General features: G+C 41.9%; 1 protein-coding gene across 3 annotated transcripts in view; it reads right to left on the bottom strand.

The window, feature by feature from the left end:
* Window positions 1-25,068, bottom strand: part of MAGI2 (membrane associated guanylate kinase, WW and PDZ domain containing 2) — a 1,385,030-nt gene that overhangs the window by 49,380 nt on the left and 1,310,582 nt on the right. For all 3 annotated transcript variants that reach the window (XM_045827541.1, XM_045827543.1, XM_045827544.1), the window contains one exon: window positions 8,605-8,743. In XM_045827541.1, the coding sequence (XP_045683497.1) occupies window positions 8,605-8,743 (139 nt within the window). The remainder of the gene's footprint in view (window positions 1-8,604; window positions 8,744-25,068) is intronic.

The raw sequence follows: 25,068 nt of genomic DNA, 5'->3' as shown, positions 1-25,068 counted from the left end.
CACGGGGTGGGGGGCATTTTCATAGCACCGTGTGTGTCTGGGGGAAGGGGCCTGAAGGTGAGAACTAACACATTGCGCTTAAATGGAAAGAAGAACCCCTCTGTGGCAAGGAAACAAATACTTTACAATGAATATCAGAAGTAGAACTTACATTTCAGGATTTATTAATTGAATTTACCATTTAGCCTTGCAAAGATGCAGGCAATTTTGTGCAGAAATGATCAAGCTGTTTTAATGTCACACAGAAAGGTTCTCATTTGGTTTTAAATGTGGCCTTCACTGGGGTTGGAAGATACATGTGCTAAGAAACTTCAAGGCCACAAAGTCAAATAAAAAGGCTCAGAACATGGTGGACATAAATTGCAGGCTGGGGTAGAAATTACTGTGAAATGTGGAAAATGGGGAGTTGCATGCTGTGTGAGGCACATTTAATGCACACTTTGTGAGTGTGTATGTCCAGCCCTAAAACCCAGGGTCCTGAAGAGGCCCTGGTCACTATCTATTGGAACCCGCATGCTGAAAAGACCAGAGACCTTTCTACAGAAGTATAAAAGGTTATTTTGTAAGCAAATGTTGAGCCACATTATACTTAACAGCTTTTTAGTTCAGGCTATGTGCCTGTTTCCTGTTCTATTAAAAAATATTTGAATCCAAACAGCACATGGAAGAATGTGTGGCTCTCAAAGTTTACGGATTTTGCTACAATTAGAGCACATAATTCAAGCCTGGAGTAAGGCACTGTGTAATTTTACTTTTGGTCCTGACTGGGGAGTTCAGTTAACAAGAAGCATTGGGCGATCTTTATCAGAACAGGTTATCAGGATAATCTTATCTGTGAGCAAGACTGCAGGCAGAGTTCTGGAATAACAGAAAGGTGGCCTTATGGATTCCATGTTTCTTCCATCAGAAATGAGCGGTGTAGAGTACTTTAGTTTGAAAATTAAAGCTGGTGCCCTAGCTGGGTGGCTTGGTCGGCTGGAGTGTCATCTTGCACACCAAAATTTTGCAGGTTTGATCCCTGGTTGGGGTGATCGATGCTTCTCTTTCATATCAGTGTTTTTCTCACGCTCTCCCTTTCTCTCTCTCTCTTTAAAACCAGTAAAAACAAATATCTTCAGTAGAGGATTTTTAAAAAAGTTGGTGAGTTGTTTGGCTAAGGGATGCAAGGATAGGGCAGTAGGCATAGGCATCTGAAGGAAGCTTGGAGACTTGATGTTTGCTGGTTACGGCAGTTGGCTGGGCCTACCTAAGATTTGGCTTAAGATACTAGATGCCACTTCCAACAACTGTACAGCAGGGTTTTGTTGGCAAAGTCCTTCCTAAGGATTAAAACCTTTTCTGTATCATCTCTACTTTGAGACAAGAGAAAATCAGACGGTGGGGAATGGTTTTGGCATTCAGCACCAGCTTCATAGAGGCTGGGGGCTCAGAAGCTCATCTTGAATGGACATTCTCATGCTATAAACCACAGGGTCAGACTCTCCTCAATCAGTGGGGTGGGAGATTGTCAAAAACACCTGAGATGGAAAATGGGAGGACAATGGGAAAAAAATCTAGTCTTCTTAAAAAACAAAAGTTTTAATGGGTGCATATTTGGAGAGCTATTCAGACTGGATGGGCAAAGGAGGAGCAGTGTGAGGGGTTAGATGCTCTCAAATGGTGGGAGGCTGAGGAGACCTAAAGTGGGCAGTGAGAAGTAAACTCCTCTGTGGGCCTGGCCTTCACAACCGAGCTAGAAGAGATAAATCCTACATGCCCCCAGGCACAGATTTCCCTGGAACAGTACTTTAAAAATACAGAGTCCTTGGCCGAATCAGCTCAGTTGTGTGTGAATGTGTGTTTCTAAACCATGATGCATGCTTTCTTGTCTCTTAAACTTGACCCTTGACCTCCACTCTCCACTCCTCCTACTATGTAAGAAATATTTCTTGAATTCGTGACTTCTTTGTTCCAGTGTTCTTATGGTAGTCAGCAGTGTTCCTCTGAGAAATCTGCCCTGTCCCCTGACTTTTGTGGAAGCGGCCCTCTTGTGGGACAGCTTAGCTTCGTGTTGGGGGAAGAAAGGGAATGTTCTTATCAGAGCCTAAAATGTGGCTCTCCAGGGTGAGTTACTGAAGGACTAGAATATTTAGGTTTTCCAAGATGCATGTGGGAGTGCTTTTCTGAGGGGTTTGGGAAAGATATCTCTTCCTTATGCATCTCCTCCAACCACTTAAGTGTTTGGGATCTGAAGGAGGTTGGAGGTTGGATCAAGAGTCAAATGGGGTCTTCTTGGTAGATTTCTTGGTGGTTATGTGGACTAACATATCTTATCAGAGTCTAAAATACCTAACAAGCGAGGACTTGGGGAAGGAAGTCACTTAATATATCCTTAAAGAGAAATGTGTGTTGGAAATCATGTAAGATTATCCAAAAAATGGAATATCTTTATAGCTCAGTTTCCAAATAAACCATGTGAAGGAATGGAATTTCATCTTCATCCTACAAACACTTAAAATCCTAAATGAGGTTTTGGTTGAGTGTGGAGAAAGGAATTTCAGAGTGGTGTGTTTGTTAAGGAAGCCCCAATTGCCCCTGTGAAACAGGAGCCTGCTGGATGTTCCCTGGTTACGGACTCTCCCGGGGCCGCCTACCAACGCGGCAGAGCGCGGTCCAAGCCTTTTAGCCAGCAAGACTGGGGCTCTGCCTGACAGCCTGTCCCTTCCCTGGCTCTGACTCAGTAGTGGTGTGCTGGGGTGATTTGTGGGGCCTCCCAGGGAAAAGGAAGATACACTCAACCATCAATGTCAGAAGCTGAAATTAAATTTCAGAATTTATTATTCAAGCTGCCTTTTGCCCCATTAAAATGCAGGCGAATTAGTGCAGAGGCTATGGAGCCACTTAAAGCTCCCACAAACACGGTCTCTGAGGAAGAGGCTGAGGTGGCGGAGATCCTGCCCTCGCCTTGTGCCCTGGGGCACAGTAGCCCCTCCCTGAAAGCCTTGGGGACCCAGGTCACAGTGCTTCCGGCCCCCTCAGGCAGTAGCCCCAGGAGGGGAAGAGCAACGATGGTGAGCAAGTTTGCTAGATAAAGTTTGGGCTCACTAACTTGTAATTTAGAATAATTCAGACAAGTTCTAAGCAGAAAGTTACCTGTACTCAGCAAGTTCTTTCTTCAGAAAAAGTGGAAATGTTTAACAAAGGAAATGCTTTTACAAACCAATGAAGTCAAGTACTTTTCAAGGATTCTTAACACTCTAGAAGTACTTATTAAATTTCATAATTAATTAATAAACCTCATTTAAATGTCTTTCATTAGAACAGATCCTTTGGGACCTTTTAATCAGTCACTGATTTGTTAGAACCAGTTGTTACATGAAACCTCATTCTTCAATTGTCAGCTCACCGCGAGCCAGAACTATCCTCCTGGTGGTGTCTGCAGAGTGCTTTACACATTGTGGGTGCTCGGGAAATCCTGGTTTAGTTGTGGAAATAGTAATGATGCCAGTTAATGATATTAATTACAGGCTTTTTCTCATATGGCATGTTTGGTAGGGGTATACTGTCTGAAGTTTATCTGTACAATCAGAGGGAAGAAAGGACTTGTTGAACAAACTAATTGTAAACAAGATTATAATGCTTATAATTTTACTCGGCAATGTATATTCTTAAAGAAGAATAAACAAATACACAATACATATTTCCATGTAAGTAGAGACCAGTACTGCTTAATCTGGTGCTCTGATACGATCATCATAAATCTTTTTTTTTCTGTTGATTATAGGTAGATCTTTTTTCTAAGACTTAATTTATTTACTTTTTAGAGAGAGGGGAAGGGAAGGAGAAAGAGAGGGAGAGAAACATCAATGTGTGAGAGATACAGAGATCCGTTGCCTCTCACATATCCCCAGCTGGGGACCTGGCTCGAAACCTGGGATGTGCCCTGACTGGGAATCGAACCAGTGACTTTTAGTTTTGCAGGTCGGCACTCAATCCACTGAACCACACCAGCCAGGGCTAAAGGAAAATCTTTAAACCTTTTGGCCCATTCAGTTCTTTAGCTGTAGTTACTGGCTCATTCAGATCTTTACTTACTTAATGCTGTTTTATTATACTAATAAAAATAAATAATTTCATTTACCAAAAACCTGTAATGAAGTCAAAGCCTATTATAGACACAATTAACTTTGGAAGAGGCAGAGTCTAACTCACACACGGTTATTTCCTTCCCTTCACATATGCATTTGGTGTTAGTTGTTGCTGGACTGTGGATTTTGTGAGAATTCTGCTTCATCCTTATAACTCTGCCTGGCCTCTTAAAACTACCAGAGACCCCCATTTATATATGGACTCTTCATCATTCTGGCCATAAAGATCTGCCCTGTTGCTTTTTAAGAGAATAAACAGGCCAGACTATCAATCAAGACTGGAAAGCATATTTCTATTTTGCTTTATTTTGATCAGATTTGCACAGCAAATACTATGAGGGGAAGGTGTGCATGAGTCTGCACTGCTTGTGTAAAGACTTTTTTTCACCCAGCGGCCCCTTGGTTTTCCCTGACCTGGCTCTGTGGCTGCGTGTATGCCCCAAGCAAATGTTCACGTTGTAGTCCCTGAATGCCAATGAAGGCCACCTATATTTCAAGGCAGGGAGCTAATTTGTGTAACTTATTCCTTTGCAGCTTTAGGACCATGGGCATGCTTGCTTTTTTCTTAACCTTTTTAGATGTAATTCAAATAGCAACCCCCAGTGGTAAGGAGAGCACTCCTTTTGATGTGGCATCTTTTGATTTTTCTCTCAGTGTGGTGGAGTGAAGGTTCCTTATTCCTGCCAGTGGTTGCGATGCGGGTCAGGGGAGGGGGAACTCATGCTCTCTGTTGAGTTTATAATCAACAAATTCTTATCCTGAGGACTAGAGTACAGTTGAAGTGTCTTTCTCCTGAGCTTCTCTTTCAAGGACTTAACTATAAAGGCAACTTCTCTTTCAAAGCCCTTATCATTTTCCGACTCCCCTTGCCTGCTCAGCAGCCTCAGTGTGCAGCCCCCACTCTCACCGCTGCATTCGTTGATTCATGCCTCTGAGTTGGCTGAGGTGTCACCCGACGATTAGTCTTGCAGTAATTATGGATGGCATATTTGCAGCGTACTTATTTCTCTCCTTGGCTCACTTGGATTCACACTGATTTTGTTTAGTCAACAATCTGACAGGTTACCCATGGCATTTTTTTTTCTTGCAATTGTCCCTGCACTTATCTCTCTGTCACAGATTGCCTTAGGGATGCAGTGTGAGAGTTCTGTATTTCTCTTGACTGAAATGGCTTTTCATTGGCAGGGACTGAAGTCCAGATAAGGGTCTTGCTTCAGAGCTGTTCTGAATTCTGTCAGTATTTCGGGGGTGGGGGTGGAAGATGGTGGACACCACTGAAAACCCTTCTGTAGACTGTCGTTTTTCAGTCTCCTTGCCTTCAAAGTTTGCTCTCCAGGCTGTGTTGAGTCTCAACAGTTCCCCAATAAGTTATGTCTCCTGTGGATTCTGATAACCTCCTTTACCAATCTTTTAAGGATGGATTTTATGTCAAGTTTGGGATTTTAGAAGTCAAACAAAGAAAACAAACACAGGATTAAACTCACAGTTGACAGAAAAATCAAATCAGTTTTCCGGTGATTAGGGTGCATTTGGACAAAGTGAATTATATTCTTGGTTACACCTTCTGGTAAACTTGAGCATATATTTTTTTGTTCTTGTTGCTGTTATTTTATTTTGTCCCCTCCCTTGCCAATTGCCAATTTTATTAAAATACACTCTAGTTTATCTTGGACAATAATTCTGTTTCATGATATGGTCCATTTAGCTGATGCTGGAAGAAATATGATGTTCTTTAGCTGTGGGCACTCCTTTTACGTTGGGTCTCTTGTGTGGCCCATTAACGGGGCCACCTCCTTGGCTTGCTCCTGGTGCAGGGAAGAATTCACACAGTAGGCTTGGGTCTGCTGTCCTGGTTGTTGCTGGCATCTGGGCCTGTAACTGGTAAACCATCCTCTATGGCAATAGAAATATTTCCCTAATTGATAAGTGCATGTCCCTCTGCCTCAGCTGTTTGTACAAACAATGTGATTTATGCTGCTTTCCTTAGGGGAAACTGGGATTTTGGTACATGCCAGGTAGAGAGCACCTGCATGATCAGTCCCCAGTACAACGAACCTTGGGCACAGAGTCTCTGATGAACTTCCCTGGGCAGCAACATCACACATATGTTGTTGCTTTTTTGTCGCTGGAAGAAGTGTGCCCTCTGGTGACCCCTCATGGGAGAGGGGGAGAGGGGAAGGAGAAAGAGAGGGAGAGGGGGAGAAAGAAAGGGAGAGAGAGAATAAGGAAGGCTGCACATGCATTCCTCCAGCCTCTGCTTGTGTTTTCTGCCCCTTATGATCGCATTGTGCATCCTGACTAAATCACTAATAAATCTTGTTCTGAGTGCAACTATACCCTGAGTCCCAGGAGTCCTTGCAGCAAACCTGAGTATGGACTGGTCTTGGGGGCCCCTGAAGCTCCTCCCTCACATGCTGATCTGATCTGTAACCTCCTTGGCTTCTCATGCATAACCATGCATCTTTCAGCTTAAGAGTTTCCTGAAGAGCTGGTGTTTACTTAGTTTATGATTATTCTTTCACTTCCTTAAAGGAAATTGCTCTACTCTATTAAATTTGGTCTTTTGTGACATATTGCTAAAGTTATTTTACAGTCAAAGTCAACGTCAGTCTAACATCGAAAGTAGCTGACGAGCTCTCACATTACCAGCAAGTGTGATTTAATATTACATTTTCAAATATATTTAGGTGAAATTCTGCAATACTGCTAGAGTTTTCGTCCTTCAAAAGTGTGACTAGATATTTAACAAACTCTCTGTGTTGGTTAATTTAACCTTAATTAGATATTTTTGGTTAATATTAAGAGGTAATGGGATAATGTTGATATGATCTTGAATTTTTGACTTGTTCAGAAGATGCCTTGAGGCAGCTTCATGCTTGTGTATTTCAGTTTATGCCACAGCTTGCTCAGTAGTACTGTCCTAACTGATCATTACAGACAAGCAGCTGGCATGGTAGGCCCTCAAAGGATGGACCAAATCGTGCTTCTACAAAAGAGAAGAAAGCTCAGGATAGCCGTGTTGTTCAGATTAACTTTTTAAAGACTAACCAGTTGGAATAATAAGAACAATACTGACTCTATAAAAATCCCTTGGTATCGGTAATAGTCACGTCTTGCCGTGGAGTGAAACATACCTTTAAAATGAGGTATTTTTTGGAAGTGATAGAATCTCACAAGTCAGTTGGATATTACTGAATTACATCACACTTTAGGGTGTAAAAAGTCATTCTACTCCAAGTGTTCAGATTCTTTCATTAAAGGATTAATGCTAGTGTCATTGAACAGGATCAGACCTGTGCTGATTGCTGATATTAATATCTAAACATATTTTATTAACTCCAAACATTAACAGTGTGAACTTGGGATGAAATATTTCCTTGGGCACAGAGCCAGCCCTACAGAAACTTCTGAATCCTTTCTGACTCTTAAAGTGAGGACTCACCAGCCCTTTTAATAGGCTCTAGAGTATGTTTAAGGACCTGGAAACAAAGCATTTAAGGGTTTTTGAATTCGATACTTCAACTCAACTCAGGACTATACTGTCCTGCTAAGTAGGTGAGTCAATTATTAGCTAACAGGCTAAAAAGATAATCTGAGAGGGGAAAGTACTATTTAGAATATTTTTTTGAGGGAGAGGGATGGATGGAGGAATGAAAGTGGGAGTCAATTTACCTAGGTCAACACTTCGAGCTACTTACTCAGGTCAGCAGTTGGATCCCATTTCTGTGATCTGGATGGGCATTTTCTGTACTGCTCTTCCCTGATACCTGTCTGCCTGTCTGTCTGTCACTCTCAAGATGAATTAAAGTATAGTTCAGGTCATGTAACCACCACCCAGCAGTTCCTTAGTAATGCTGTCCATGGTGCCTTACATGGGCTTCTGGGAAATAACATCATTAAAGACTTTTGAAGGAAATCTATGAATTAAAATACACTTTAAAGCCTTCTCGAAAAACATGTAGATACACAACATCAGTGTGAATTTTTTGAACATCCCTAAATGCCAAGGAAATGTAATCACAGCATGAACTGAAGCTTACATTTTCATCTTCACACCCTGAAGATTTGTTCTTGCCTGTCCCCTGTCCCCAATTACATGTCCTATGGGTACAATGTGATGCACAAGCAATTTTAGAAAATAATTGATAAATTACTGTGGACTCAAATGAACAGAAGACTACTGGTCAAATTACAGCAGTTCTAATATCATAGTGATGGCTGGACCTCCCAGCACACTCAGGGATGCCCTGAAAGATCCTATATTTGCTATTTTAAACATTACATAACTAAGGAGCAAAAGAAGGAGCACACATACATGTATCTTGTGCTCAAGCACACATACTTGTCTAGATATCTATTGATAGCTAAATATATATTTAGGTAGCATTGGAGAACTGATGTAGTCATATAAATAAGCATTGGCATTTACAGTACATGGAAGAAGCAGAGAAAGGGTGAATCAAAACGTGAAACGCACCATACTCTGGGACCTGCCCCGTCCCGCGCTTCAGCAGCAGCCTCACTCTTCTTCCTCCAGACTTGATGAGTTCTATTGCTCTGGCGTGGGTCATGTCCCTCGTGCTCTCCCCATTGATTTCAATGATTTGATCTCCTACCTGTTAATTAAAGAAACATTAAGTCACCCACAGATGGTTCTACTCAAGTTGCATTTTCAACAGATTAGATAAGGATTGTAGATTACCAGTTTCCTGAGAACATTTAAATGATTTGGTTGCAGCCTGCTGTTTCTTATAAGAAGCTAGTCTCTGGCTTCTTATAAGAAGCACATCCTGGATCTGACCACCAAACTTAATTTACCTTTATAGAAATTAGCATATCAGTCCACAGAGGTTGTTGTGATATGCCACTTATACTTAACCTGTATGGCAGAGACTATGGGTAAACTATTTAGCATTTAAGAAAAATAGGGAATAGGTTTGATATCACTCTTCAAAATAACCCGGTACCTGTGCTTTGAAACAAGAAGTAAATATTTTAAGGCCTTGTCATTAAACACAGTGCCAGCTTTGGGCTCAGTGCAGCATCTAATTCATCAGGTTTGATGGAATTAATAGGTTTTGGGCTTTTTTGCAAATTCTTATTATGCATCATTTAAATTTCCCTAGGTGCTACTGTGATATTGCCTTCTTTGTAAATAGTGGTTTGTTGATATTCAAGTTTGATGATGAGTTTCCTATGACAGTCCTTTAAAGTAGAAACAAGATTCTCCATTCTCTACACATGACTAGTGCCCTTGCTAAATCTTTGCCATGCTCATACCTGGTTTCCAGGGCTGTTTGGTGAAATACCAATCTCTCTTGATTTGTCAGAAATGTCTGGGTTCCATAAGCAGTTCCCACTAAGACTTTGTGAGTAGATATTCAGAATAAAATAGGTTTAACCAAGAGCCCATCATGTGACTCCCACAAAGCAGTTCTCAGTCTAAACTCCACAATGCAAACAGATTGCAAATAAAGTCTCTATAGGAGAGCATTATCAAGGTGGGTCCTGTAGGCTGGGCAAGAAGAGAAACAAAACATTGCCATCACAATGGCAAGAGGGCACTGAAATAAGACCACTCTACCCAAAGAGTGTGTGTGTGTGGGGGGGGTGGCGGGGAAGAACAAGCACATGTTTGTTGCAGCAAGGAAGTAACATCTTTACCTGAAGATGATTCTCCAGGGGTAAGGATTCTGATACAAGGAAGAGAAGACTTCACCCTTTGTGTAGTGCTCAGTGGTTTTTGGAAGTGTGATTTGGGGGCAATGAAAGAGTTTGGCCTCAATGGCAAGACTTTCACATTCCACAGAAGAATCACAAAAGACAGGATTAAATTAATTTGGTTTAGGGCCAATGTTTGCAAGATTTTTTTTCTGGTCTTCTTTCCTGTAAGGCAACAGGCAAAGTCTAAAGTCAAGTAGCTTGCTAGTGGCCACATATCCCAGCCAGAGGCATATGGGACCAATTATCTTTCTCCCATCAGTCCCCACCCGTGACTGAAACCTCATGGCACTGAATCAAATTATAGAAGTAAAACAAAAGTTCCAGTGAAGTTATAACAGTGAATTTTCATCCTTAGCTAGACTCTCCTCTGAACTTGACTCACATATTCAATTGATTACTAAACATCTTCACTTGGCATCCAACAGGCACCTCCAACTCAACACCAGCAGACTGGGTTTCCCATCTTTCTCCAAAAGCAGTTTTTCTTCTTAATTCCTGAGGCTGGTTTGTACTACTGCCAGTCAAGCAAGCCAGAAACCTGGGGGCCATGCTGGGTTCCTTATTGCCTTGACTTCTCTGCATCTGTCTCTGTTCTCAAATTTTATTCTGTTGCTAACTAGCTCAGTTCAGGCCTTTAACAGATTTATTAAAATAATCTCCTATTACCCTACCACCAATATCTTCTCATTGTCACCAGTCTAAAGCCTCTGTCACCAGCCTCTTCTAAAGGCATCATGCCAACTGAGGCCTTTAGGGCCTTCCGCATGCCATCATTCTCTTTGCCTTGTCCTCTCTTTGCTTGGTCTGGTGCAAGGCCAGACCAAGCATCACCTTCTGTGGGATACCTTCCTAGGCCTTGTCTTCTTCTAAAGCAGAAGTGTCCAATCATCATCATGACACCCCACACTGCTATTTCTCATACCTCATACAGAGTTATAATTCTCTGTCCTGCATCCTAGACTTTAAGCTTTTTCACTCAGCAAAAAATCTCTGAGTACTAATTATATACTAGTCAGTCTACTGGAGAGATAAGATAAAGATAGTGATAAAGGGTATAGTTCTTATCTATATACAAATCCTCAGTCTAGTTGGAGAAAAAGTGGGTAAGATTATTATAATTCAATATATCTGTGCTATGACAGAGGTATTAGCAAAGTGCTAATGGAACAGAAAGGAGGAAAGCAAACTCAGAATGGGTGGGGTTGGTAGTCAGGGAGAGCTTCCTGGAAATGGTGACATCTCAACAGAGTTTTGAAGTATCAGTAGGAGTTTGCTGGTGAAAGAGAAGGAACAGTATTCTAGGTAGGGAGAGCAGCCCATGCAAAGATCCTGGGATTCAAGAACATGGTATATTCAGCAAAGAACTGTTAGTTTATTCTGCTACTCAGGAGTTTGGGCTTTATTCTAAAGGCAACAACAAGGCACTAAAAAATTCAAACGGTGAGTAACCTGACCAGGGAAGCAAAGTGCTATTTAGAAATCTCCTGAGAGGACTTCTGGTCAAGATGGAGGAGTAGGTAAACATGCTTCACCTCTTCACACAACCACAGAAAGAATTAGAACTAGATCTCAAAACAAATAACACTCAGAACCATCAGAAAATCGAGCTGTATGGACGCTTGCAACCAAGTATTTAAAGAAGCCACATTCATCCAGGTGGGTAGGAGGGGTGGAGATGTGGAGATGCAGTGTAGAGAGTTGGTGGTGGAGGAATGGGTGGTTCCACACTCACATGTGGTGGATAAAAATCAGGAGAGACACCTTGGGAGTGACCAATCCCAGCCCTAGGCCAGACTGCACAGCCCAGGATTCCAGTCCCAGGAAGATAAATCCTTATAACTTCTGGCTATAAAAACTAGTGGGGGTTGGGGCAGTAGAAGAAACTGCTGGATTTTCAGGAGACTCTACTTAAAGGGCCTCCATGGGCTTAAAACATATGCAGACCCACACCCTCTGGGATTCAGCACCAGGGCAAGAGCTGGAAGGGTGCCAGTTGCACAGGGCAAGTGCTGGACAAACCTCCAGAAGCCAGGCAATGGCATTGTCCCTTCTCCAAACCCTTCCCCCCACACAGGGCCACAACATGTTGAAGCAGGTTGCCCCACTTGGTGAATACCTAAGGCTTTGCCCCACATAATTTACAGGTGTCTTTTTTCTATGATAAGCTATGCTACTAAGACAGGGAGTCAAAGCAGGTCTACCTAATACACAGAAACAAACATAGAGAGGTTGCAAATTGAGGAGACAAAGAAATATGTTCCAAATGAAAGAACAGAAGAAAACCACAGAAAAAGAACTAAACAAAATAGAGATTACAAGCTATCAGATGCAGAGCCCAAAACACTGGTGATCAGGATGCTCAAAGAACTCATTGAGTAGAGCAACAAAATAAAAAAGCCCCAGAAAAAAGTGAAGGTCACACTAAGTGAAATAAAGAAAAACTTACAGGGAACCAACAGTGGAGAGGATGAAGCTGGGATTTAAATCAACAATTTGGAACATAGGAAGAAATAAGCATACAACCAGAACAGCAAGAAAAGAAAGGAATTCAGAAAAACAAGGATATATAAGAAGCCTCTGAGACATCTCCAAATGTACCAACATTGAAATCATAGGGATGTCAGAAGAAGAGGAAAAGCAAGAAATCAAAAATTTGCTTGAAAAAATAATAAAAGTTATTTAATTTGGCAAAGGAAATAGACATATAAGTCCAGGAAGCACAGAGAGTCCCAAACAAGTTGGACACAAACAGGACCATACCAAGACATATAATTAAAATGCCAAAGTTAAAGATAAAGAGAGAATCTTGAAAGAAGCAAGAGAAAAGTAGATAGTTACCTACAGGAGAGTTCCCACAAGACTGTTAGCTGATTTCTCTCAAAAGAAACTTTGCAGGTAAAAAGGGACTGGCAAGAAGCATTCAAAGTGATGAAAAGCAAGGACCTACAACCTAGATTACTCTATCCAGCAAAGCTATCATGTAGAATGGAAAGGCAGATAAAGTGCTTCCCAGACAAGGTAAAACTGAAGAACTTCATCTTCATCAAGTCATTATTACATGAAATGTTAAAGGAACTTATTTAAGAAAAAGATCAAAACTATGAACATTAAAATGCCAACAAATTCACAACTATAATAACCAAATCTAAAAGACAAATTAAGCAAACAATTGGAACAGGAATAGAATCATAAATATGGAGATCATTTGGAAGGTTATCAGTTGGGAGAGGGAAGGGGGAGAATGTGGGAAAAAAATGAAGGGATTGAGATACTTAATTGGTAGGTACAAAATAGACAGGGGATGTCAAGAATAGTATTGTAAGTGGAGAAGCTAAAGAAAGCATATAAAGCATTTATATGCATGACCAATGGATATGAACTAAGGGATTGCTGGAGGGAATGGAGGTACCAGGCAGAAAGGGGCAAAGGGGAAAAATGGGACAACTGTAAAAGCATGATCAATAAAATATATTAAAAAAAGAAATCTTGGACTTTCGGCAAAGATGGAGGCATAGGTAGACACACTGTTCCTCCTCGCACAACCAAAATAAGGACAACAAAAATTTAGAAAGAAAAAAATAGCTAGTACTGACAGAAAATTGAACTCTATGGAAGTCCGATAACCAAGGAGTTAAAATAGACACATTCATCCAGACCAATAGGAGGGGTGGAGTCCGGCAGCTGGGTGGAGAGGTGTCATGGTAAAAAAAGTGGTGGCTGGTGGATCCCGGGCACTTGGGGTGGCAGCGGGAGGACCCAGCGAGGTGGTGGATTGTGGAGGGAAGTGGCGCACAAGGCAGCTGGTGGACCAGGTGGTCCCACATTCATGTGCAGATAAACCGGGCGAAACTGGGGAGTGAGACTGTGTAACCCAGGGTCCCTGCATGGGGAAATAAAGCCTCAAACCACCAGCTGAGAACACCTTTGGGGGCTGAGGTGTCAGAAGAGACTCCCAGCCTCACAGGAGAGTTCGTTGGAGTGACCCACAGGGTCCTAGAATGTACACAAACCCACCCACATGGGAATCAGCACCAGAAGGGCCTAGTTTGCTTGGGGGAAGCAGCAGAAGGGGCTGAAATCGGCAGAGAGTGGAGCAAGTGCCATTGTTCCCTCTTGGACCCCTGCTCCCCATACAGCATCACAACTCAGCGACTGAGTTGCCCTACCCTGGTGAACACCTAAGGTTCCACCCCTCACTACATAACAGGTGCATCAAGATAAAAAAAATGGCCCAAATGAAAGAACAGATGAAAGTTCCAGAATAAATACAACTAAACGATGAAGAGATAGCCAACCTATCAGATGCACAGTTCAAAGCACTGATGATCAGGATGCTCACAGAATTAGTTGAATTTGGTGGCAAATTAGATGAAAAAATGAAGGCTATGCTAAGTGAAATAAAGGAAAATGTACAGGGAACCAATAGTGATGGGGAGAAAACTGGGACTAAAATCAATGGAGTGGACCAGAAGGAAGAAAGAAACAGCCAAACAGAAAAGAATGAAGCAATGAGAATTCAAAAAAAATGAGGAGAGGCTCAGGAACCTCCAGGACATCTTTAAACGTCCCAACATCCAAATTATAGGGGTAACAGAAGGGGAAGAGGAAGAGCAATGAGTGAAAAACTTATTTGAACAAATGATAAAGGAGAACTTCCCCAATCTGGTGAAGGAAATAGACTTCCAGGAAGTCCAGAAAGCTCATAGAGTCCCAAAGAAGTTGGACCCAAGAAGGAACACACCAAGGCACATCATAATTACATTAGCCAAGATAAAAATGAAGGAGAGAATCCTAGAAGCAGCAAGAGATAAGGAGACAGTAACCTACAAAGGAGTTCCCATCAGACTGTCAGCTGATTTCTCAAAAGAGACCTTGCAGGCAAGAAGGGGCTGGAAAGAAGTATTCCCAGTAATGAAAGGCAAGGACCTCCATCCCAGATTGCTCTATCCAGCAAAGCTTTCATTTAGAATGGAAGGGCAGATAAAGTGCTTCTCAGATAAGGTCATGTTAAAGGAGTTCATCACCAGTCCCTTATTTTATGAAATGTTAAAGGGACTTATCTAAGAAAAAAAAGATAAAAAACAAGTAAAGTAAAATGACAGCAAACTCACAATTATGAACAAACACACCTAAAACAAAAACAAAAACAAACTCAGCAAACAACTAGAACAGGAACAGAACCACAGAAATGGAGATCACATGGAGGGTTAGCAACAGGGGAGTGGGAGGAGGAGGGGGGGGAAAAAGTACAGAGAATAAGTAGCATAGATGGTAGGTAGAAAATAGACAGGGTGAGGGCAAGAATAGTATGGGAAATGGAGAAGCTAAAGAATTGATAAATATGACAATGGACATGAACTAAAGGGGGAAATATGGGTGGGAGAGGGTGTGGAGGGGAGTGAAGGGGGAAAATGGGACAACTGTAATAGCATAATCAATACAATATATTTAAAAAAATCTCCCTGAAGCCCTGGCTGGCGTAGCTCAGTGGATTGAGCGTGGGCTGTGAACCAAAGTGTCGCAGGTTTGATTCCCAGTCAGGGTACATGCCTGGGTTGCAGACCATGACCCCCAGCAACCACACATTGATGTTTCTCTCTCTCTCCCTCTGCCTCCCTCCCTTCCCTCTCTAAAAATAAATAAATAAAATCTTAAAAAAAATCTCCCTGAGACATCAATAGGAAGAGTGAATTGGAGAGAAACTGGGAGACTGAAGAAGGGAGCTGAAGTTGTGAGGTTATCACATTGTCTATTCAAATGAGAAACTGGGAGCCTGTGGGAAAGGAGATAATGGGGCAAATGAGGTAAGGACTGGGTTGCATTTAACTTTGTATCTTGCACCATACATATTTGCCAGTGAATGAAACATTTTCAAAAGGCTCATCTCAAGAACCATGGGACAAGGGGTTACAAGCAATTTCAACCAAAAAAATCAAACCCTGACAACTACCACACCTGAGGACACTTTCATCTCAAGGCTGAGTTTTCTAAACGAACCATGTGGAGGGCGAGAGGAATCTTTTGATATGATAGAAAGAGTCACATCATTTGTTCTGGTCACATACTTTAGAATGGCAAGACTTAGGAAATTTGATGTTTTAATTGTCTTGCATGTTTACTTTCTCTTTTCCCTGCTAAGAGCTCATGAGAATTAAGGGAGAAAATATTAGCATGGCAGAGAGAGTGGTGGGTTGGAAGACCATGTGGGAGGCTGAGAAGCAGTGGGGTCCAAAAGACGCACAGGGGCTGGGCTGATGTCACCTGTGTGGGAGTTCCAGGGGTGGGGTGCTGGAAGGAGTTAGGGATGTTATTTTTAGAGTTCCAAGGAGCCTGAGCTGACCTCTTGGTTTGGCAGATGGCCATACTTTCAGCTTTCCATGAAGGGTCCCTTCAGAGGAAGAAGAGAACAACTCTGATGCTGGTTGAATTGAGGGTCCTTAGCTGCTTGTCTAAAACTTTTAATCATTCCCAAGCTCCCTCCCCATTACAAAGTGCCAGGGCAGGTAGTCTGCTGATTTTCTGCCTCATTAGGAACAAGGAGAGTTTGGGAATAGTTCAAGATCTCATTAAACTCAGAAAAGTAAGTTTTTTGGGGTGGGGGTAGTGATGGTTAAATAATGAGATGGAAATGCTGCTACAGTTAAAGAGTCTGAACTTCACAAGGTGTTCTGGGCAACTGAAAAAATGGGCCAACTCATTTGGACCCAGTGTCAATAGTAACAAACTCAGCACAGGTCCAGCCTTAAGACTCCTGTCTCTCCTTGTAAAAATGGTGTGTATTGTAAAAAGGCTTGATTTTCATTTTCATTCCAATATCAATGTTTTGCATAGTCATTGTAAATGAAACTCCCAAAATAAGTTTGGGATGGGATTCCTTTCCCTTGCATCCTCCTGGTATCCTGATGTATAAGGAGGAGGATCTGTCTGTGAGAGAAGAGGTTTTCCCATTACCTTCCTACCTCATCTGACTTCACTGCAGCTGCCATGGGGCGGCCAGGTGAAGGAAGGGTGTCGCTTTCCTACATCACATGTGAGTCAACTGGGGGAATTTGGTAAAACCAGTGGAAATTTTCTTTTCATGGATTGTGAAAAAGATGAGTTGTGACTCAGATGTAGTTTTTTTTTTTTATCCCATCTTCTCTCTATCATGGAGCTATATTCAACTGAGCTACATTACTAAAATGAAACTTGAAAGATCTCTTCCACTTGTTCTCAAAGAATTTTAGAACATCAAGTTCTAGTTAGAATTGAGAGAGAGAGGGGGGACATGGGGAGAAGACAAGGAGGAGGAGAAGGAGGAATAGAAGGAGGAGAAGAAGGGGGAATAGGAGGAGAAATAGAAGGAGGAGGAGGGGGAAAGAAGGGAGAGGGGGAAGGGAGGAGGGGGGAGGGGGAGAAAGAGACAGACTCAAATCACATAGACGTAGTTGAAGGACAGATGTGTTGCGTTGTGTGGGTCAAGAAGATGTCAAATATAGGAAGCTAACCAAAGGAGTTAAGATAAATCCCAGGCATTTTTTTTAAATGGAAGAAACACTTTCACCTGTGGCCCTTTGGGGCAACTAATAACCTTACAGCAATGTCTCAGGGGCAAGATGAATGAGGTAAGACCTCCTGGCACAGCCAAACAAGTTCCACAGTTCCACATCATGGCAGAGCTTTCTTTCACAAAACTATTATCCAGTCCTTGAACTTGCTTGGGGTTCTGCAGGTAAGACATTTTTCTTCTTATTGGAAGGCCAAGGGAAGTAAAGGTAAAAGTTTCAACATTTCTTAAGTGGTTAATCGTTCAAGTTGTAAGGAAAAAAATGTAAACTCTGTACTGTATGCATTTTTGTAGCTAAGTCATAGAGAAAGTATTCAGTTTGGCTCAATGAACTCTTTATAAGAACTAGATAAATCCTGGATTTACTTCAGCCCCAGTCATGCTCAGGGCTTGCTTGGACGTCTCTGCAAATGCGCTTCCCCAGGTTCAGCCAGTTAATTGCCCTCAGACTACCGCTGCACCCCTAAGGACCTGCTTCACATTGTTATGCCACTGAAATGATCCTAGATTATAATTAAGTGTGAGAAATTGAACTCCTTAGGGTTTTATGCAATAAACAATAGATATCTCCATTCTTTATTTTATGAAAGGCCTGGCTGTGGGCCATTTTTGTGGCTAATGATCTGAGGTCACAGGTTAGCTCCATTAGAATTTTTCACTTACAGTCTGGTTTCTCCTGCTGACTTTAGACCTCAACAGAACATACCTATTGTCTTTGTGTCATCTATACCTGTCACAATTCCTGACAAGCCAGCTCTTGGTTCATTACTGTTGAGTAAATGAATGTTAGGTTTGCTTTTCAGCAACAACAGCAGTCTTTGTTCTCACTGCACAGTAAGTTCAGCTTAAGTGTACCTAAGCATACCTTAACCTTTCTTGAAACACTGCCTTAAACACTTCCAGCCAAACTGTAACAATTTCAGTAGTGCTCACAGGAGACCAAATGAGGTTTCAGTAATGGTGACCTACAAAAATTGTTAGAGACAGGTAAAGCTGTGGGAAACACACGCTGAAGGGTTGAGAGAAACAACGATGGAGGTTGAGTCTGAATGAAATTACAAAGTGCCAGTAAAAAACGAGTCAGAATTAGAGTCTTCACCACTGCCTGGGCAGGCACCGTCACTGGGCACCCTGACAACAGGACACTGGGCTTCGAGGGACAAAGGCTGGTTTTCTAGTTTGATGGTGGTACCTTTAGTATATAATACCTGTGTTCACAATGAACCTTTGTAAGATATTATTTAGTAATTATTACAGTAAAAATATTTTCCAGGGGTTACACTGAGTGTTTTGGTTAACTTCCCACTTCTTCTGTGAGATTAGTGATTGATTAGATGGGACCCCACGGCTCGTTATAGGACCCTGCGGCTGTTCTACACGATGGTGCACAGTTGCTTCAGCAAGGCGCTGGCGCCCAACAGGTCATCAGGTTTTTCCAGAGAGAAAACTAACCCAGTTGTTAACTGAAACACATTTTGAGAACAACACAATTCTCTGAATTTTATTTATCTCAATTTATATGTTGAAAACTGAGACTCTTTATACTATATTCTAGATAGTGATCACTTAAAACGAAAACATCTCTCCCAACATCTCTTCCCAACATCTCTCAAGAAATCTCATCAAACCAGAAGTGCAAAACAGTCCTCATGGATTTATAGAAGAGCTCATAGTCAAGGTCATGCCCAAGCACATACCTGCTGAGAAGCGTCAAGAAGGCGAGGGGATTTGGGGGTATAAGACGTTAGAGGCTGCTATTACTTGATGGGGGTGGTGTACCCTATTTCATGTTTTTATTGTTTGTGAATTAACCCTTTAGAAAAGATTCAGTCACAGTGCAAAAAATTGTCAGTCTTTGACTTCAGCAACTACCCCGTGGTGGAGGTGGTGCCTTGGCTGGTCATTCAAATCAGGAGGTCAGCTACGGTGGAGATTCAGGGGCAGGGCTCTGTTCAGGAACCCCCACTTTTCATTCTTACTTTTAAAACTCTCTAAATCAAAACATGGAAATATATGTGAAATTTAAAGATGATTCTTTGCTTAGTTATGTGTAGGAGGCCATTCTGCGTGGTGTGAGCCCAGCTCCCAGTGGAAAGCAAGGTCTGATGCACAGGACCCATGACCATGGATAGGTTCTCCCATGGGGAATCAGGCTTGCAATTTTGCTAAAATTCCCTCACCCTGAATGGAGACAGCAAGTGCTTACTGTAACATCCTAAAATTCATGCTAAAACTCCCCAGTATGGAGTGTAACTGGTTCAACGACTTTTCCCTTTGCATTTTCAAATATCCTTTTTCTGTGATGTGATTAGTAGACTTGGCTCCTTTGTTTTCTGTAAAAGGTAACCACCTAAAGTGAACCTGTGCATAGAAAATGAGGACCATCATGTAATGTGCCGAGAAACCCAATAAAGGCTGGTCACAGCAAGGGCCGCAGCTTTTCTCCTCTTGAGAAAAAAGCCATGCTCGCCCTTTTCCTCCACAGGACTCAGTTTTTCATGTGAATTCATGTGAATTTATCGTGTCTTATCCATAATGTGGTGGACCCCACAAGCTGGGGTCCGCATCAGTTATAGAAGTCAACTCTAAATTACAATTTGGTGTCTTTCTCACCAAACCTTTATTTTTTCCTTGTCAAATACTAACCAACACTTGTCTCATACAGAGAATTTTATTAAGTTGCTTCTTTCTAAATCTCCTTACTCTTCTAGGGCTTTTAATTGGTGTGGATGTTGCATTCTTCAAGCCTTCCCTTCCCTGATCTTTGGGTAATTTCTTCCTACCTTTTTAAAGCATTTCTTTCTCTGTGTCTTTATACGTACAGTTCCCTTTTGTTGGGAAACTGCACTCCTCCCTTCAAACAGATGAATCTTACTCATCCCTTAGGACAAAACCCAGGTATGACCTGGGAAGCCTTCCGTGATTCCTCCAGTCTGGGTTGGGTGTCTTTTCTCAGCATTTCTTTAACAGTATTGACCTTTGTCTGTCACTACCCTGTATGCTCTCCAAGAGCAGAGACTCAGCCCCATGACTGAATACCCATACATATTTGTTTAATGAATGGATGAAATTTTTCAGAAGCTTTTTTTTTACTCTACGCTCCATATGTTTATTTTTTATTTTTAAATATATTTTATTGATTATACTACTGCAGTTGTCCCATTTCCCCCCCTTTATTCCCTTTGCCCTGTACTGCCCTCCCCCCCCCAACAATCCACCCCCACCTTAGTTCATGTCCATGGGTTGTACATATAAGTTTTTTGGCTTCAACATTTCCTATACTGTTCTTAACCTCCCCCTGTCTATTTTGTACCTAACATTTATGCTTCTTATTCCCTGTAACTTGACTTCCATTCTCTTCTCTCACCCTCCCTACTCATAACCCTCCATATGATCTCTACTTCTGTGATTCTGTTCCTGTTCTAGTTGTTTGCTTAGTTTATTTTTGTTTTTTTAGGTGCAGTTGTTGATACTTGTGAGTTCATTTTACTGTTCATAGTTTTTGATCTTCTTCTTTTCCTTAGATAAGTCCCTTTATCATTTCCTATAATAAACTCCTTTCACTTGACCTTATCTGGGAAGCACTTTATCTGCCCTTCCATTCTAAATGATAGCTTTGCTGTCTGGAGTATTCTTGGATGTAGGTTCTTCCCTTTCATGACTTGGAATATTTCTTTCCAGCCCCTTCTTGTCTGCAAGGTTTCTTTTGAGAAATCAGCTGATACTTATGGGGACTTCTCTGTAGGTAACTCTCCTTTCTCTTGCCACTTTTATGATTCTCTCCTTATCTTTCATCTCAGGTGATGTAATTATGATGTACCTTGGTGTGTGCTTCCTTGGGTCCAACTTCTTTGGGACTCCTCTCTTAGCTTCCTGGACTTCCTGGAAGTCTATTTCCTTTGCCAGATTAAGGAAGTTCTCCTTCATTATGTTTTCAAATAAGTTTTCAATTTCTTGCTCTTCCTCTCCTTCCTCTGGCACCCCTATGATTTGGATGTCAGAATATTTAGTTTTCCTGGAGGTTCCTAAGTCTCTCCTCATTTTTTTTTAATTCCTGTTTTTTCATTTTATTCTGGTTGAATGTTTATTTTATTGTTCTCTAAACTGTTGATTTGAGTCTTGGTTTCCCTCCCATCACCATTGATTCCCTGTACATTTTCCTTTAATTCACTTTGCATAGCCTTCACTTTTCTCTATTTTGCAACTATACTCAACCATTTCTGTGAGCATCCTGATTATTAGTTTTTTGAACTCTGAATCTGATAGGTTGGCTATCTCCTCATTGCTTAGTTATATTTTTTCTGGAGCTTTGATCTGTTCTTACATTTGGGCAATTTTTCTGTCTTGGCACACCTGTTATGTAGTAAGGGGCCCAGCCTTAGGTATTCGCCAGGGTAGGGCAACCTACTTCACTGCATAGTGGTGCTATATGTGGGCAAGGCGTTCAGAAGGGAACAATGACACTCATTGGGCTCTTGGCAGGCTTTCAGTCACGTCTTCTGCTACCCACAAGCAAATTGGGCCCTTCTGGTGCTGATTCCTGGATGGGTGGGTTTGTGTACATTCTAGGACCCTGTGTGTCTCTGCAATGAACTCTCCTGAGGCTGAGAGTTTCTCCCACTGCTGCAACCCCCACAGGTTTTTTCAGTCAGAGTTTTGAGTCTTTGTTTCCCCATGCTTGAATCCTGGTTTGCGTGGTCTGTCTTGCTCCCCAGTTGTTCCTTTTAGTTTATCTGCATGCAAATGTGAGGCTGCCCACTGTGCTAGCCACCACCTCATCTGGTCCCACAAACTACCACCTTGTTGTGAGTCTTTCTGTCCTGGCTGCCTGTCTCTGTACCTGCTATCTGTCTGGATGAACGTTTCTTCTTTAACTTCTTGGTTGTTGGACTTCCATACAGTTCGATTTTCTGGCAGTTCTGGTTTTTTTGTTTATTTGTTTTTAAATTTGTTGTTGTCCTTTTGGTTGTGCGAGGAGGCACAGTGTATCTACCTATGCCTCCATCTTGGCAAGAAGTCTATGTTCCGTATATTTAAACCAAATTTAATCAAGGTCTGTAAAAAGTTTTATGTTTTGTTTCATGATATATGTCAACCAGGTTTAACTGTGATCAAATAATATAAAGTGTAGGTAAGTACCTTGTATATTCTAAACTATACAAGTATAATCTTTTATTATTAATTGTAGTTATCATCATCATCATAATGATAGAAGAGAGAAAAATGCAACATTGGTAAGCTTTTCATCATGAATGTAGGAGAGATACTGAGATACTAATGTATGAGCTGATCTACTGAGGATATTTAATAGGAAATAAAGCAAATGCTTTTTCTAAAAATATCACTGAGATTAATCAAAAAAATCATTTGTTGGTTTGATAATAATGCCTTTTAGGAATTCAGTAGAATGTTAATGCTGTTTTTTACTTTATGATTTTAGATAAGTACTTTTAGAAAAAGAATCCTACTGAATGCTGGGCAGTTAATCCAAACCCTAAACCAGGGCTGTTAAACTCATTTTCGCCGGTGGGCCACATCAGCCTCGTGGTTGCCTTCAAAGGGCTGAATATAATTTTAGGACTGTATACATGTAACTGTTCCTTAATAGTTAAGTGAGAGCTCAGTGCTGCTGCTGGGCAGAAACAAGGTGCTGGGCTGGATAAAACAAGGTAGAGGGCCGGATTTGGCCCACAGGCCTTGTGTTTGCCACCAGTGTCCTAAACTGAGACAGACGGATGACTACAAGTTTGGCTACAGACATAGATGCATAGACAGATTTTAAAGATGAGCTGGTTGAAGCAAAATATTTCATAGAAGGGAAAACACTACGATTCCATTTCCGTATGCCAGTTTGACTGCTTAGGCAAGAGGAGACTGGGGAACTATCTTAAAATTATCTACCTGAGCAAGGATAGAAAGCTATCATTGGCTGCTCTGCTCGTGGCTTATCCATTTGCTCAGAAATCATTTATGTTAGGTCATGAAGTCTGTTTCTCATGTTGATTGAAAAATAAACAAAAGGAAATCAAAGAGAGAACTTCCTATTGTGGATTCTGTGTAGACTATTTCCCTTCCCTGGATGTAATTGAGGGGAAACAGGGATTATTGTTCTGTGTGCTTATCTAATCAGATGCACTTACTTTCCAGATGCAAGCGTGAGGCTTTGTACAATACTGGCACAGCATAACAATTCCTTCTTCTGCTGAAGCCGACCTACTTGCGTGTCACATTTACATTTACTTTGTGTGTGTGACTGTTCTGGAACTGACATGTTAACAGTGTGAATTAGAGCATGAAAAGGGATGCCAAACAGGTGGCTGGGGTACCAGTCAGCTGAGGTTTAGAAGATATTTGATACTTGGGACTGTTTCAGAGGCATGGGCAGGCTTAAGACAACCAGAGAGGGCAGCTGAACACAGAAGGATATGCCTGGCATGTGCTGTTACCACTTGTAATGGTAGACCCTGGAAGGGCCTGGAAGACCCTGGGGAGGAAAGAAAGTCACAGGGGTCTAGTGAGAGCTGGAACCATGGAACAGGGGCTGCCTGAGTGGAGATGCAGTTGTGGAGGTAGGAGCCAGGCCTCTACCACAGAGGGTAAGAAATACCCCAACTTCTCTACAGCAGACAGAATAATGTCCTCACAAAAGACACCCAGGTCTAGTTCCTGGAATGGTGGAATATGTTACCTTATATGGCAGAAGAGATACTAAAGATGTGATTAAGTTAAGGAATCTTGGGATGAGAAGATTATCCTGCATTATCTGAGTAGATGCAATGAAATCACAAAAGTCGGAGTTAGAGAGATATAAGGGCAGAAGCAGAGGTCAGAAATGAGAGAAGATGCTCTGCTGCTGGCGTGGAGGAGGGAGAAAGGGGCTACCTGCCAAGGAAAGCAACTGGCTCCAGGAGCTAGAAAATGCAAGGAAGTAGATTCTCCTGTAGAGCCTCCAGCAGGAACCAGCCTTGCTGATAGGACAACCTGATTTTAACCCAGAGAAAGTGATTCAGAATTCTGACCTCCAGAACTGTAAGATAATAAGTTTGTGTTGCTTTAAGCTACCAAGTATGTGGCAATTTGTTACAGTAGGAATAGAAGATGAATAATATGCTTTCTCTCTTCCTGCCCTCCAGTCTCTGGCCAGTGCTTCCCATTGCCAGATCCAACAGGGAACTAGAAGGCAGGGGACTTGGGTCATGCAGATATGTCCCCAGGATGCAGAATAGGGCAGAGAATGGATCTAGGGGACAAGGTGGGACAAAAGAGGCACCAACACTGGGGTGGGATATGTGTGGGGTGGGGATTGATTTAAAAATAATGAATAAATACAACAAATGAAGGTTGCTATGTTGCTCTAAAATTTACATTGGTTGAGGTCATAACCTCCAAAAGTCATGGCACTAGGAAGTGGGGCCTTTGGAAGGTGCTTAGGTCATGAGGGCAGAGGCCTGTGAGTAGGATTAGTGTACTTGTCAGAGAGCCCAGAGAGCTCCCTTCTCCCACCGTGTGAGACTCAGCAAGAAGACACAGTGTCTGAACCCAGAAGTGGATCTTCATCAGACACCTGATGTGCCAGTGCCTTGGTCTTGGACTTCTAGTCTTCAGAACCATGAGAAAAAATTTTCTGTTGTTGATGAGCTACCCAGTCTGTGATATTTTGTTATAGCAGCC

This window comes from Phyllostomus hastatus, unplaced genomic scaffold, assembly GCF_019186645.2.
Source record: "Phyllostomus hastatus isolate PE091 unplaced genomic scaffold, TTU_PhHast_1.1 phas_scaffold_78, whole genome shotgun sequence".
In the NCBI taxonomy this organism is placed as follows: domain Eukaryota; kingdom Metazoa; phylum Chordata; class Mammalia; order Chiroptera; family Phyllostomidae; genus Phyllostomus; species Phyllostomus hastatus.
The sequence above is the reverse complement of the archived record's forward strand: the minus strand, read 5'-3'. Positions and strand labels throughout refer to the sequence as shown.